The sequence below is a fragment of the Plectropomus leopardus genome, chromosome 5, assembly GCF_008729295.1.
Source record: "Plectropomus leopardus isolate mb chromosome 5, YSFRI_Pleo_2.0, whole genome shotgun sequence".
NCBI classification, from domain to species: domain Eukaryota; kingdom Metazoa; phylum Chordata; class Actinopteri; order Perciformes; family Serranidae; genus Plectropomus; species Plectropomus leopardus.
The window spans coordinates 3237972-3254717 of NC_056467.1; the positions used below are offsets into that span (position 1 = coordinate 3237972).

Sequence of the window (16746 nt, forward strand, 5' to 3'; positions counted from 1 at the left end):
CGTCGTCTTGTGTTGATTTTTTTCACTGTTTCATCTAATAGACCCGAAGTTGTGCAGGTTAGCTCAGTGTGAAAACGTGGAAATACAAAAACGTTTTTTGGGAATCGTCATTGAGGTTAGATAGCGTAGATAACACTGAAACCTTGACTGTTGTGATTAAACTAAAGAGCACGGACTCTATCAGGGCAAATAAAATAGATTTAATGGTATAATTGTACAAGCATTTTCCATTTTATATATAACCAGGTTATATTAGAGATATACGAATCACATTTATTGTTACTGTTATTATCAGTAGTAGCTGCAGCTGTCACGTATGAAGGACTGAAACCATCAAAAATCAAAAATAAATACAGAAATGTCTCAATAAAAAGATGAAAATGCCAATATTTATTTAATTTTCCATGTTACTTATCAATGTATTAATTTTCACATTTAATTTTCATTTTATTTATCAATTTATTCATTTTCATATTTATTTTCTTTTATGTATTATTTTCCACTTTGCGAATAAATTCCCCATTTTTATTTAATTTCCCCTTTTTTTCCATTTCACGTTTATTTTTTTGTGTAATAATTGTTTGTCAACTGTTCGCCTGTTGGTTGATCGATATCAGATCTCACAGGTATCAGTCCTCTGTAGTTCTGTTGTACCTGCAGAAGAGGATATACAATGAATAGTATTTTACTGAGGCTGCAGTATTTAAAGTTGTTTTTTTTAAAAAAAAAAAAAAAGCAAAACATTCTCACTAAGGTGTTTACACGACCAATGAAAATAAATATTCCACTTTTTTTTTCTGTTTTACATGCAGAAAAAACATGGAATATCGATATTAATTATTATTATTTTTCATTTTTACAGACGGTCATGAATTGTAAAATCTGCAGTTGTTAACACAGTTTTTTTTTTATCTCGCCACAATTATCTCGAGATCTCGCGAAAACGTTTGTGTACGGCCTCTAAGGGCTTTTTAAGTTTTAGCGTGAATGGAGCGACGAATGTTTTAGCTTTTCTAAGTGACTGAGAGAAAATGCACGACCCTCCCTCCAACATACATATTCGTATTTTTTGTATATTCATAGCAAATACAGATGCCAATGAGCAAACAGCACAGGAGTCACCACGAAAACAAACAGCTAATTTCTGAAGCAAAATGCAAACCTTCCACAAAAAAACAAAAACGCGTCATCAACAGCTGTGTGCACCTTGGCAGAAAACATGAAAAAAACATGATAGTAATTAAAATAAATGCAAAATATTACAATTTAAACTTGAAAGTCCCTCCCTTAAGCCAAATCAAAAACATAGCTCCCTCCTCTGTGCCTAAAAATTATTTAAAGTGCCTTTCCCTGTTTTGCACATCTTATCCTCTCTTATAAATAACAAATTTTCACTTAGTTCTTTCATGTTAAATTAGATTAGCTGGTTATTTTTCTCCTGGATTTCCTGTAGGTGGTGCTGAGGTCATACAAAACATCACCCACTTATTTCCTGACAAATTAAACTATAAGTCAGGGGCTCTACTAAAAACTGGAGTTACTACAGTTTTCATTATTATTATTATTATTGTTATTATTATTATTTTTTTTTTTTTTGATTGAATTTTCTTTTTCTTCCATTTTTAATCTGTTTTTCTTTTTTTTCCATTTCAGTGTTTCAGCTTGTTTTCAGTGTTTATTTCACTTTAGTTTAAACTTTTTAAAAATGTCTACTTTTAGTTGAGTTTTTATCAGTTTCAGTATAAGTCTAGTTTTATTTTTATTTTTTTTCTCTCTGAAGCCAACTGAATTAAAATCATGCGGACATCCGAGTCTCAATCACACACACACACACACACACACACACACTCAAGATATCCTTGTCCCATATTTTATTCATTATATTTTGTAATACATATACAGTATATGTGTGTGTGTGTGTGTGAACCTAAAATTTTTGTTTATGGATAACAAATTATCCCATTTAAAAAAAATTAACAACACAGTTCAAATATTACTATTAATATAACAGATTATATATTTAATTGTAAAATTATGAGCGTTGCAGTTTTTAAAAACATGACATCAAAATCAGGTTTTACTGCAAGTACACTTGAACATACAAGGAATTTGACTTGGTGTTTTGGTGCAAAACATGCAGGAAGAATAAAAATATAAACTTTACAAAGAACATATAAGATTAAAAAAATATATAAAAGCAATAATTATGAAAATAGAATATAAAGGACATAAAATGTAAATAAAAAGGTGCAATATACCATTTATATACCATATATGACTTTTTAAAATATATTTTTATGTACCATATTATATATTCTAATAGACAAATTATTTTACACTTAAAAAAATAATGGATTAAAGTTTCATCAGCCTGCCCACAGAAAGACATTTCAACACCTGAATACCTGGAAATTATTAAATTTATCAGCACCAGCAACACAATGACATCATTGTCTCAGGGGGAATCACTGTTTATTTTTATTTTATTTTATACGATTCGATAAAATCCCATAAAAATAGAGACTAAAAAAACAGTGTCACTTTAAAATGTTACAAGTTTAAAGGAAGTCATTAACTAAAAACGGGGAGAAAAAAAGATGTTCAGCTAACGAGGTACGTCACTTCCGGGATGTATGGCAGAGCAAAATGACAGCTGGTTGTTTTCATCAACAAGGAAAATTCAAAGTAGACATCAGAGGTATGTAGAGCGACGACCTTCTGTTTTATCGCTTTTTCGGGCGTCCTCTGAGCATATTGTCATTAGCTGCTGGTTATTGAAAGTATATTTATATCGCTGCCATCTGAAATCCATCTCGGGCTCCATCGAGCTGCTGCTGGGGGTCACACTCACTGATGCTGAGTCTGGACTGGACACTGTCTGCACCCTGGCTGTCAACACCCGGCAGCCTGCACCTTTTATTCAGCTGTTAAATGTTGTTTCCTTTAAGCGGGGGTATAATTTGGAAAAGTGTTGTAACTGTCTGAACAGGGTTAGCGTTATGTTTTTTAGTAAAGAACCAAACTTAATTTAGAAATCTGTGAATTTATACGTGTTTGAGCCACATCGGCCTATTTATAAAATAAAAACACAAATCTAAGGCCTTTTTCATATCACCAGCAGTTATTCATCAGTTCGGCGCAGATTCTTTAAAAAAAAGTCTGACTTACGACAATAAAATATCAACTTTTATTATCGTTCTGCCTGTTGTTACCAGGACCACTTTTCCTCGAACTGATAGAAGTTGGTGAGGTGCTATAGCTAGGAAATCAGCTATAAAAGTATACATTTTGTCAAAATAATCATTGTTTTATCAAAAACATGTATGCCGAATTTACAAGAAATTTGTGCTAAATCACATATCGCCAGCTTTTAAAACCTATTTGATTCATACACTTACTGATAAGTATAAATGTATAAAATTACGAAAATGCAAAGGGCATTTGGTATAGCGGGCTCACCGTGAAACAGAAGGAGCCGAACTGCATTCAAAAATCTGCGTCCTTAAAGATGCCCGTACTTTATCGGCTGAGTTTCAATGTGACAAAAGCACCTAAGATATTTTACGAAACAGCAGGAGTTAGACGTCAGGTCGGCGTGTATCTTACATAATAAGTAGCAAAAATATTGCAATAAAATATTAACTTTTGTAATCTGTATGGCTGTTGCCGCCGCGATTGTTTCACACAATAGCCGTTACCCCGCGAGAGGCTCTAGCTTGTAAACCGGACATTTCGTTGAAATAAGTATTGTTTTGGTAAAAAAGATATATGCCGAATTTAAGAGAACTTCATGCTTAATCGATTATTATAATTCTTTTATAAACTATAAAATGTCTACATGTGCTGATAAGCTAGGAGACATGAAATTGCCAGAATTCAAATGGATATTCGGCGTCAGAAACACTTATCTTCACTTCTCTTCTTTTTTATTCAAACGTCTGTCTTACTGAATAATCATCAGTCACTGAGTATATTGTCACTGACAGATAATTGTGTCCTGTTTTGTTAACCCTTGTGGGGACATTTCTGTGTGGTTTCTATCTTTGCTGTGCAGACAGTCTGGCTGTCCACAGTAGCACTGTGCTCTACTTCTGGGAATTTAAATGTGCTTCCATGCTCTTTGGATTATATTGATGCTGGCAAATGGATAACAAGGTAGAAACTGATCTTTGACTTTTTGTCCTCCAGTGTCATGTGGTGAACAGCGTCCAAGTCCTCCTTGTTCTGGTCTGTCCAGAGCAAACACTGACAACTGACCAAAGAGGGACCAGCATTTCTACTGGAGACATCTGTCCGCCCCACCAGCCACTCTGGAGTAAGACACTGTTTGACAGCGCTATCGAGCGTCCCTTTCATCTTCAAAATAGACAGCTTTGTCCTGTGTTAAATGACATTTCCTTTCATTTCCTTGACAGGCCGTCAGTACAAACACAGAAGAAGACAGTGAGCAGTGATACTGGTCAAGTCAAGGGAAACGTCTCTCCAGGTAAGACACTTTCTGTCATGTCTTTTGTGCTTTAACCACATTCACTTGGAAATTATACAAAAAGAAGAAAAAGGTGATTTCTATTAAACACTTGGCATGCATGTTGTATTGGATCTGTGCTCTTTTTTGTCTCATATGAGTAAAAATTATTTATTTATTAGCAAAAGAGTGACAAATTGCTTTCTTACATTACCACAATTTACTGCGCCGCATTTTAGTCAAATAACATATTGTAACAGGATCCTTTTATTTTATTTCTGCAAAACCACTACATAATTTATGCTTCCCTGCAGCAGATTCCACAGCGAGGCTCTGCCCACCCAGCATCTTAAAACACACACAGATACGCATCATTGTATTTATAGAAACTTCAGTGATAAGTTAAGTCAAAGGGGCCGTTTTATTTTGAAAAGCATAAAAAACAGCTTTCTTGTTTCAGTCCTTCAGGCAAATTCAGGGATGTTTAGATGGGACAGCGTCCCTGCGGTTTGCTGATAAAGAGCTGAGGACACTTCCTCGTGTCCCCGTCTGCTCCCATTATCATCCGAACCTCTCATAAAAAGAAATGCAGTATTTTATCAGACATGGCCACTCTTGTGTTTCTGCATGGTCGGCTGATTTATACAGACAGGACACGAGGAAGTGCAATGGTTTATTTAAAAATATGCTTTATGCTGAATATTTTAGTAATGATTGAATAAGGTATTGCACGTAAATAAATGAAATAAATGATTAGTGTCATAATCAGGTCCAGACCGAACACCAGGCCGCAGTGTTTGTGTGTGAGAGACAGAAAATGAGAATATTAGTTAATATTCACCACACTGTAAAAAAAACAAACATTATTTTTAACTTAAAAAAGCTAGTGTCTGGTCTGTCATAACATTTTAAGTTGACTGAATTTCTCAACAAGTTGAGGTAATTTTCTAATAATTCAACTTTTCTTCTCAAATTGATGAAATATGATAATCAGTCAGGCAGATAATCTGTCGACCCCTACTTTCTACAGTGTAAAGTCTTTGCAGTTAACATTTTTTACAGGCTTCCCACACACTTTAATTGACAAAATTTCATTTTTTTCCAATTATTTTTAAGGACCCATAACACAATATTCATGACCATTCTCACAAACATAGCTCCATCTGAAATTGCAGTAAATATACAAAGTAGGAATGGGATGATGACAGCAAACTTTCGTTTTATTTTTCTTTTCTATTAAATACGTATGTGTCCCTTTGTATCGGTCTGTGTCCCCTCTCTAAATTCTGAGGTTTTTTTGGGTTTGTGAACAGAGCACAGGCGGAGCACTCCATATATTTATATGTTTTTTTTTCCTCAGCAGCAGTTTGTTATTCGTGGGGTTGATAATTGACATGTTGATCAGTTCAGGTCAATGGATGAGAGAGGCAGCTGCTGCGAGTGAATGCAAACTTTAGACTCAATAGATTTAACAGTTAAGTTTCACTTTCACTGCACCTCATGTTCTGCTGCTCCATCTGTGCCCAGAGTACGTGTTGCACTCTGAGAATGTGGTGCTAGAAATAACTTAACAGTACATATATATATATATATATATATATATATATATATATATATATATATATATATATATACATACACACATTGGTGCATATTAGAGCTACAGTTAATAACATTACACATAAAAACAAAATTATATGAATGACAGTTTTACTATTTGCATGACTTTTTTCAGTCCTGTAAAACAAAAATTTGAAATTTCATGACTTATATCCTGGGTTTTTGGTGACTGTGGGAACTCTTTTAGGAGTAATTGAGACTATGACAGAAACATTTTACAGCTAATGCCAAATGTGTGTAGATATATTTGTTTCTACTTGCTCAAAGTATTTATATTTTTAACTGGTGTGGCAAAAGTAGCATTCAATTTTTGACTTTGAAACGTGTATTTTTGCGATGATTATTTGATCAATCGTGGATTTGCTCCCTATTTTAGATTTATATCATCTTAATTAAACTTAGGCAAAAACAAAATAAAAAAGATTAGACGTTATCTTGGTGTCTGAGTGATTGTCAATGACAATTTTCACAATTTTCTGATACTTTATAACTCAAAGATTAATTTATCATTCATGAAAATAAACATTAGACTTATATGCAATAAGAAAAAATCTTTAGTGGCAATCCTTGTATAAACTCTTCTTTTTTTGTTAAACAACTACTCAGCTAACAATATTTGGTTATAAAAACGTTTTGAGAATGGTACAATGTAACAAATGCAATGTTTTAGTAATGTTTTCTTTTAGTTCCCAAAACATTCTTCTTAAAGTTAAGGTAACATTCTCTATAAGCATAAAAAATGTTAAAAATGTTTTTTTTTATGTTATTGTTAACATATCACATTACATTTTAATTTTAAAAAATGTTCTGTAATCTCAAAAATGTTGTGAATGTTGCTTTGAAAACGTTCTCCTTTGTTCTCGTGTAACATTGTGGAATGTTTAAAAAATAACATTCTAGAATGTTGCAGTTAAAATGTTACGTCTTTGTCATCTTTTAACCTTAAAGGAACATTATTTAAAATGATAAACATCATTAAAACGATCTTTGAACAATAAATTAAAATGTTTTCTTTAAAACATTATTGTAACTTGTAGGTAACGTTAGCCAGTGAGTTGAGTTGTCCACGTGTTGACGGCTCATCACTGTGGATGTCTCTCTCTGTCCTCTCCCAGCTGAGGGGGACGCTGTCCAGCGTTACGGAGCCATGGAGCCACCAGAGGACGGTCGTACCTTTGTGGAGGTGATGACCGAAAAGTACAGCCCGGAGAACTTCCCGTTACGCAGAGGGCCCGGTATGGGAGTGGTGGTGGTTCCCACTGCAGGTTCTCAAGGCTCCCCTATGAAAGGTGAGCCACACTGCAGGGGTCGACCGATATCGTTTTTTCAAAGCTGACAGGATACAGATTATTAGTAATTTATGAGGCCGATAACTGATATTTGGAACCGATATGCATTAACAATAAAAATGAAAATCTTTATGTAAATATTTAGAATTTGGAATATAATAAACTCCAGCACATAACTTTGTGTAAATGTCTCTAGCAAATCGAAACTGAGACTTTTAACATCAAATGCAGCATTTTTTTTTTTTAAATGAAGTCAAATGAAAAGGTATCGTGATTTATGTATCGTGATAATATTGTATCGTCGGTTCATGGCTGACTAGCTCTCCTGCTGAGTTCAACATGGTTTTGCTGTGCATCTCTCCCTCTCTCTTTCTCTTTCTTTTTTGTCATTATTGTAATTTAATTTTTATTTACGACATGTATTGCACGTCTGTCCGTCCTTTTTCTCCTGATACAGCATTTTTTGGGGAGTTTTTCCTTAGATGATGTGAGGCCCTCTGAGGGCAGAGGGATGTCGAATGCTGTAAATCCCTCTGAGGCAAACTGTGTTTTGTGATAATGAATATGAGAAATAAAATTGACTTGACTTGTTGACAGTGTGGCAGTCACAGCAAAACAATAGGGTTAACCCCTGATGGGTCAATAGTTTACTGTGTTCTTTCATTACGACAGTGTTCCAGGGTTTTTTGTTTTTGTTTTGCTTTGCAGTCTACGCAAATTAATGTTGCACAATGGAAAATCATCAGCCATCGGTGAATATCATCGTATTTGCAGATAACAGTCAACTAGGGGAAAATTGGCCAACACCGATGTCTGGCAGATAAATCTGTACATCACAACAGCTACTCCTGATTTTCCTCTCATACCTCTCGTTTTGACGGGATTGGTTCCTTAGTTTTGTGACGTAACAAATCCTAGAAGTCTGAATCTGTGTTTTTAAGACTGTAATTGGTATATATACATGGTATTAACTGCTAATTTTGTCAATGATATGTATCAAAGCACATTAAAAAACACCATCTGGACATGCTCACAAGGGTAAAAACTTGATTTTCACCGGAGGGCGACTTTAACAAATCCCAGCTTCCTGTGACTCATTATGTTTAATCTCAAATCCATTTTACTCACATGAAAAAACTTTGAAAACCCTCTTTTTTTTCTGTATGAGCCGTCCCTTCTGTCAGACTAATCCTCATTAATCCTCCTTTCCGCCCTCTCCCACCTCTCCTGTAGACCGTCTCAACCTGCCCAGTATTTTGGTGTTGAACAGCTGTGGGATCAGCCGGGCAGGAGAGCAGGCTGAGATCGCTGCTTTTGTGCCCATGTCATGGAGCTGGACCTGTCTCACAACAAGCTGCAGGACTGGCATGAGGTGCCGTCTCTGGGTTTATTAACATTACTTAATCATGATAAGGCTGGTTATATCTGTGTTTTATTTATTGTCAACAAACCCTGTATCACAATGTTCAAAAAGTGAGATCAGTCTTTTAGTTTTTGGTTTAAATTTGTGGTTTCCTAATGGAATTGAATTGAATTGAACTGAACTGAATTGAATTGAATTGAATTGAATTGAATTGAATTGAATTGAATTGAATTGAATTGAATTGAATTGAATTGAATTGAACATGATTGATTGAAATTTATTTAAAACACATATAAAAGGAAAGAAACTCTAATAATGTATTATGTGTGATAATTGTCTTGTTTCAGATCAGTAAAATCGTGTCCAACATCCCCAACCTGGAGTTTCTGAACCTGAGCTCTAACCCGCTGGCAGGAAACACCCTCGAGCCGCGCTGTGCTGAGGGTTTTTCCCGGGTCCGACGGCTCGTCCTCAACAACACTCAGGTGTCCTGGGAGACCGTGCTGCTGCTCACAAGGGAGATAACTGAGTAAGCAGCCGAATTGATCACTGCTTCTTAATTTCTCCACAGGCTGGCAAACTATTGTAACAGCACAGTACAGGCATCACCAACTGTTTCGGTTAAACAGTATTTTGGTTATTTAAAAAACCCTTTCTCCATCGGGGCTGCCAACTCCCACGCATCTGCCGTGCATCTCAGGCTTTTGGGCTCTGTCTCACGCTCTCATGACACCGAGGAAAATCTCATGCCAAAACATAGTAAGGGCAGAGGTGGACATGTCCAACAGCCCACTCCAGCGCGTGGACATGTGCGACAGCGCTCTCCAACTGGAGCAGTTTTATAAACTGTCTCGCTCCTGCAAGCTTTTCCAACAAAACACCTGCCATTGTGCGCAACCAATTTATGCACAGAGACATGTCCGACAGCCCACTCCAGTGTCCGGAAATGTCCAACAGCTTGCTCCAGTGCGGGGCCATGTCCGACAGCCCCCTCCAGTGCGTGGAAATGTCCGACAGTTCACTCCAGTGTGCAGAAATGTCCAACATCCCATTTCAGTGCGCGGACATGTCCAACAGCCCACTCCAGCACGGAAATGAGTGATAGCCAGCTCCAGTGCCCTAAAAATGTCAAACACCACGTTCCAGCGTGGACATGTGCGACAGCCCGCTTCACCGCTCCAAACTGTCTCGCTCCAACGAGGTTTTCCAACAAAACACCTGTCACTGCGCGCGCGACCAATATGCACGGTGACATGACCGACAGCCCGCTCATCAGTCATGTAAAAAAAGTGAACGACTTTGACTCTAGAACGGCTGAGTGTTTGACAGCCACAGCGTTTCATTATGGCGAATCATGTTCTTAGCTGTTTTTTCTGTTTTTTTCGGTTTCTGTGTGAAAATCCCTGTGTTATTAATTAATCAAGATAGTTTTGGTGTGAATCGCTGAGTGTTGGAGATATCGGTCGTAGGGATGTCTGCCCTCTCTCCAATGTTATGGAATTAGACGGCGCTCGGCTTGTGGTGCTCAAAAGCGCAAAAAAACAAATACATTTGAAATATTTAACATCAATGTCTCTTTCCAGAAATCATGACCCAGTTACTCAAGATAATCCGCAGACCTTGTAGTGAGCAGTTTCACGAGAAAGTACTTTCTTTCTGCATTTATGATGAGATGAGCTCTGGGTTTTATATCCCCCCTAATGCAGTGTTGTAGGCAGTAACATAACCAGACATTTTAATTTAGGTGGGCCTGTGAGATGCAAGATTTTCTAAAACCAAAACATGATCTGCAGATCAACCCAAACAGTTTTTTTACTCTTTATTTTAGGACCCAGGCACTTCCGTCCCACACTGTATAAATACTGCACATGTGGCCAATGGCTGAAACATCAGCGAGGTCAGTGGTCCTTGGTGAGCCAGCAGTAGATGCACGCTTTCTTCTGCGCATTGATACAGTTGGTGGCTGTAGTTCAGTAGAAAGAAAATAGTTCCTACATGAAACTGCTCATAGTAAGGTCTTGGATTATTTTGGCGCTTTGAGCAACACAAGCACAGTACCATTTAGTTCAGTTAAACTGAAGAGAAATCAGACATTTCTACGGCTGATAACCCCAACACTCGGCAGCTCACACCAAAACAATCTGATGAATAGCACTATAAATACAAATATGTGTTTTTGATTTTGGGTTGAACTGTCCCTTTAAAGCTCACTCTGACAATGGAATATATTTGATACGATACGATACGATACGATACGATACTATATTATATTATATTATAAGTAATAATAAGAGTAAAAATAGTTTATGGAATATAATGTAATGTTATATATATATATATATATATATATATATAATATATGGATATAGTATGGGGCACTGTGGCTCAGAGGTAGAGCGGGCAACATGTCAAAGTATCCTTGGGCAGCTGAACCCCAAATTGTGAGTGCATGTGAATGGTTACTGGGTATACGGTATGTACGGTAGCCTTCGGCCACCTGTGTGTGTGTGTGTGTGTGTGTGTGTGAATGTGACGTAGTGAGAAAGCGCTTTGAGTCGTCAAAAGTCTGGAAAAGCGCAATACAAGTGCAGTCCATTTACCATTTGCTGTCCATTTATAGTGTAACATACTATATTTTATAATATAAGTAAGATAATAATAAGATAGAATATTAAAAATGCAATATACAACATTCATGAATGAATTGTACACTCTTCCTCTGCTGTCGCCCTGCAGACTGGAGGAGTTGTTCCTCTGCCTTAACGAGTACAGTGATGTGAGTGCCTCCAGTGTGACCTGCCCCACCTTACGCCTGCTTCACATCACCGACAACAGCCTCCAGGACTGGGCCGAAGTCCGCAAGTTTGGCTCCATGTTCCCCAGCCTGGACACTCTGGTCATGGCAAACAACAACTTGGCCTCCATTCAGGACAGCAAGGAAATCCTGCGACGGCTCTTCCCCAACCTACGCAGCATCAACCTGCACAACTCAGGTCAGCTGGGCTGAATTATGTGTGTGTGTTTTGGTATAAGACATTTAAAACCATTAAAATGAAGTGTTTTAGTGCCCCATGATGGTTTGATTCTGGGAGAAAGCGCTGAATTGCTTCTAATTTTCAGCGTCTGGATGTAATGACTTCATAACAGCTGATAAAATTAGCACAAGTGAGTCACTATATCCTAAAATGTTATTTGTAGAGTATTGCAACAGATTGTTTCTCCTCGTCTGCTTTCATCTCACTTGTTTCTATATTGGGGAGTATCAGCGGTGAATCTATTTTTAGAGCTCCGCTGAGAGTCGAGGGGACAGAAACGATATCCAAAGACGTCTTCAAATTGACTTCAAAGCATCACTTTGTCACATCGTCTTCGCCTTCGGCACAGAAAAACATCCTACCCGCGAGTCATTTAGTCTCATTTTTAGTCTTCAACGCTTTTTTTTATAAAGACAAAAACAAATTCTGCCGACAGGCTGAGATCATTTCACTGGTTACCAGTGCAGGTTTTGTTGTTTCGGGGATTTTTATTCTGGCAGCAAAGATTACAGATTTTAACGTACTGAAATAATTACTTTTGGTTTAACAAATTCCGTAAAAAGACTAAAACCAAAAACATGCAAGTCTATCTCTGAAAACTTTCTGACTTTCCCACGCTGTCTGTGGCTCTCACCCAAAAAACCCATCAGTTTCTACTGATGATTTATTGTTTTTTTACAAAGATATCCTAAATCAGCAGGGTATTGTAATTTTTAACAAATGTTACTTAAACTGAAGTAAATTTGCTCATTTGTTGGAGACTATTTTTGGAAACAAAGTTGGTTTTCTATGTCTGACAGACACCGTACACCTCCTTCTGATACTTTACTGAACCTTACACTTATACCTTTTACTTATTATACCTCATATTTCATTAACTGTCACTGTTTCTTTGCCTGTTTGAAACAAAACTTCTCTGTTTGTCGTCAGGTCTCAACCGATGGGAGGACATTGAGAAGCTGAACTTCTTCCCCAAGTTGGAGGAGGTGCGGCTGCAGGGCATTCCCTTACTGCAGACCTACACCAACGCAGAGCGCCGCAGCCTCATGATCGCACAGTGAGTCCCGTCCATGACATCAGTAGGCGGGTTTCCATCACAGATTTGGGCAAAATTTAAGGGATATTTTTGAAATGTTGATAAAATACAATTGTGAGATGACTGTGTTTCCACTGACTTCTCTGGTGATAACATTTTAAGAAGCATGTTGATGGATGTTCAAAACATTAGCAGGTTTATTTCTATTGCAGCCACCAAACTAGACGTCATGCGAGTGATAATGGAAAGGCGAGCCTCTTATACGAGGTAGCGGCCACATATGAGGGATTTCTGGGAGCTGATAGTCCACGATTTCAAAGAGGAATTGTGGATTTAAAACTTCTGGATGGTCCGCTCAGCTTTTGAAGAGTTATGCGATGCAATGGCAGCTCTTGTAGTGATTTTTTGACTCTTTGTTTGCATCATGTGAACTTTAAAAGTGAGCATAAAAACTTTTTTTGCAATAAATGGAAAGTTTTTTTTTAATTGACGTGTTCCCATTAGGCATATTTTATATTCACAATTTCAATTTGCTCAATTTAAGGGTTAATGGAAACCCGCCCAGTAACAATTAAACTCCATCACAGTTGATAGAGAAGCTCTTTGCCCCTAACAGTACAGGCAGGTTTTTATTAACCCTCAAATTTCGCAAATTGAAATTGTGAATATAAAATATGCCCAAAGGAAACACATCAATAAAAAAATACCTCCCATTTATTGCAAAAAAGTTTTTATATTCCCTTTTAAAGGTCATTGATGCACAACAAGGACTGAAAGAGTTGCTATAAGAGCTGTTATTGCATCACATAACTCTTCAAAAGTTGAGCAGATCACCCAGAAGTTTTGAATCCACAGTTTCTCTGTGAAATCGTAGACTATCAGCTCCCAGAAATCCCTCATACGTGGCCGCTCCCACGTCTAAGGAGCTCTCCTTTCCATTATCGCTCCATAACTCGCCTACGTCGCCTCCGATTGGAAATAATGACGGCTAGTTCGTGGCTGCAATAGAAATAAACCTGCTAATGTTTTGAACATCCATCGCCATGCAGTCATCTCAGAGTTGTGTTTTATCGACAATTTGAAAATATTGTTTAAGTTTTGTGCAAATCTCTAATGGAAACCTGCTTTCTGAGAAGTGCTCAACATCTGAACCACAGTGGGTGATAATCTGGTACATTTCAGATTCAAATATTTGTTAAAATATGTGCTTCCCCTCAGGCTCCCCTCAATATCGCTGCTAAACGGCAGCGTTGTGACTGAAAGTGAGAGAGAAGACGCAGAGAGGTTCTTCATCCGGTACTACTTAGACTACCCTGAGGAGGAGCTGCCTTACAGGTGGCTCGCACTCACTGTTTACACTTCAGCTACGATGGTATGTGTGCAAGTTTCAGAAATGTGTGTATGCTCTTAAGACTGAAAGGACAACTTCCTGCTCCTCCTCAGATACCACTCACTGGTGACCAAGTATGGGAAGCTGGAGCCGCTCGCTGAGATCGACCTCCGACCTCGCTGCCGTGCCCAGGTGGAGGTTCACTGTGAGGAAAAAGTGGAACAGGTGTGTTCAGCACGAATGAGCTTTTATTTAAGTTCATAAAAGTAGAATAAATCGAGAGGCAGAGCTCCAAATGATCCCATGTAACCTCTCTTCCCTTTGTCACTCGGCCAATCATACTTGACTTTTCTGTCCTGTTAACCCTTTAAAACCTTGAACACATCAGTTTCTTTGTGCTGCGTTCAGAACGCCTTTTACAAGCTTATTAACCCTCTGAAACCTCAGCAAATTGGGTTTTTTTTTCAAAAACATGGGAAAAAGGCAACTTGGTAAGAAATGTTCCACAAATTGCAAGAAATTAGTAAAAAGTGACACGGAAATTTCCTGAGAATTAGTTAAAGAAAGGGGAAAAATAAAAAAAAGCCCTGAGGAATAATGTCCAGAAACTATATTTATTGCATTTACAGATATCAAATTATGCTACATTAATTAAATTAATTAATTACATTACATTAATTAAAATTAAATTTCTGCATTTTTTGGGGTAATTTCCTTCTAATTTCTCTTCTTTTTTATTTTTATTTTTATTTATTTATTTATTGCTTATTTTAACATAATATTCTCTGAACTTTTTCACTATTTTTTTTGCTGATCTTTGGGCCATGTCCTCTTAAGTTGCTCATGGCCCTCTAACCATATATTTGAAGGAAAACTGCTCTTCCTCAGACTAGAATTACACTGCGAGAAGCCATCTTAAATGAATTTACTTATAATCACAAGAACAGATGGTGTGTAAGTCTAGTCTGATGAAAAGCTGTCTTGCTCAAAAAGCCACTTTTGTGCGTTAAATAAGTGATAACTGAAGCCTTGTTGCCATTTACTCATGTTTGACTCAGCACCTGCTCTAAGTTTGGATTGGATTTGCGTGCATACTTTTGCTATTGTCAAAATTAGACATAATTGCTTTCTCGAAAAAGATGTAATGTCTGTGTTCAGGTAATCCAATAACTGCAACCTTTTGATATTCTAGCAGTATGAACACAAACATTTTCGATAACTACTGATTGTGTGTGAATTTATGGTCATTTATGGCCAGAGTTGTTTGTGAATTACCGTCAGTGTACGCGTTGCCATCGACTATTGGTCCTAAAGCCACTATGTGAATTTTATGAATTTTGGCTTATCGTTCTTTTCCCAAATGTCGGTTTAAAGGCTAAAATGTGGAAATTGTTTGTCTCTGTGTTAGCTGAGCATCCGTTTGGACCAGACAGTGGCTGAGCTGAGGAAGCAGCTGACTACGGTGGTCCAGCTGTCCACCAACAGCATGAGGCTCTACTACATCGACAAGGGCAGCGCCTTCGGTCCGGAGGAAATGAAGTACAACAACCGCGCTCTCCACTCCTACAGCATCCAAGACGGTGACGAAATACTGGTGGTGCCCAAGACCAAATGAACAGCCGGTGTCCAACTGGATAACTAGAGTGACTCGTTGATTGATTGGTTAATTGGATTATTTGTTGATTGGTTAACTGAAATCGCAAAATAATTGGAAAACGCATACGGAACAGCATCAGCGGCCCACTTGTTGCAATGGAGAGAGTAAAAGAAGAAAATGATGTGAACGCCATCATGGAAATTGCACAGTGGACTACAGGTGGCTGCTGGGAGTCACCGGCTGGAAATGCAGCCATTATGTCTTTATTTATTTCAGCTTTATTTGAGGGAATCCACTGGAGTTAGGAGACAAATCTGTCACACTGGAGAACCGGCCGAGAGAGCAACTCGCAGTCAGCTAGCAGCTTTAGCAGAGGGGAGGGCGCTGCTGTACCAGCACAGCTTCACTGCAGCTCAATCTCTTAGTACACGGCATGTACCATAGCACCTGCATAGGCAAGTATTCAACACCACGGGCTTGCCCACTTGTTGCAAAAGCTACTCTGATCAGTAGTGAAAGGGGAGCAAGACTGCGGCACTTTTAAAGTGGGCGTAGTATCAGGAAGAGCTGCAGTTATTGATGGAAAAGTCCTGCTTAAAATGGTTTATGGTAGTGATCGAAGTAGCATTTTTGGGGTTCATTTTGTTGTTCAGTGGTGTTTTTTTCTCTCTTTGTATTTTTGTGGATAATCGCCAAAGTTAAAAGATGCTACATCACATTTAGATCAACTGACGAAATGTGAGTCAGGAGTCAAAAAGCAAGGGATTCTTTAAAGAGCCATAATGACAATCAGTGTTAAATTCATCTTAAAATACACAGATTTCATAAATCTCAAAGATCCCGCCCTTAGATGTTTTAAAATGTATAAAAATGGCAAAAAAATTTATAAAAATAAATAACGTCAGAAACATAAAAATACATCCATATTTAAATACCCCCCTACAATATATGAATATGCAAATTTTGTAGTTCATTACAAAAGTTGAATTACTCAACACAGGATCTTCCTAC

General features: G+C 37.6%; 1 protein-coding gene across 1 annotated transcript; it reads left to right on the forward strand.

The window, feature by feature from the left end:
• Positions 1–2644: 2644 nt before the first annotated feature.
• LOC121943616 (tubulin-specific chaperone cofactor E-like protein) lies at positions 2645–16204 on the forward strand. Its single transcript, XM_042487179.1, is given in 12 exon segments — positions 2645–2698; positions 4189–4315; positions 4416–4486; positions 7201–7374; positions 8608–8682; positions 8685–8746; positions 9085–9266; positions 11474–11730; positions 12703–12829; positions 14027–14143; positions 14252–14363; positions 15547–16204. Coding segments are annotated over 9 exon segments (1281 nt in total). The 5' UTR covers positions 2645–2698; positions 4189–4315; positions 4416–4486; positions 7201–7232; the 3' UTR covers positions 15754–16204.
• Positions 16205–16746: the final 542 nt, after the last annotated feature.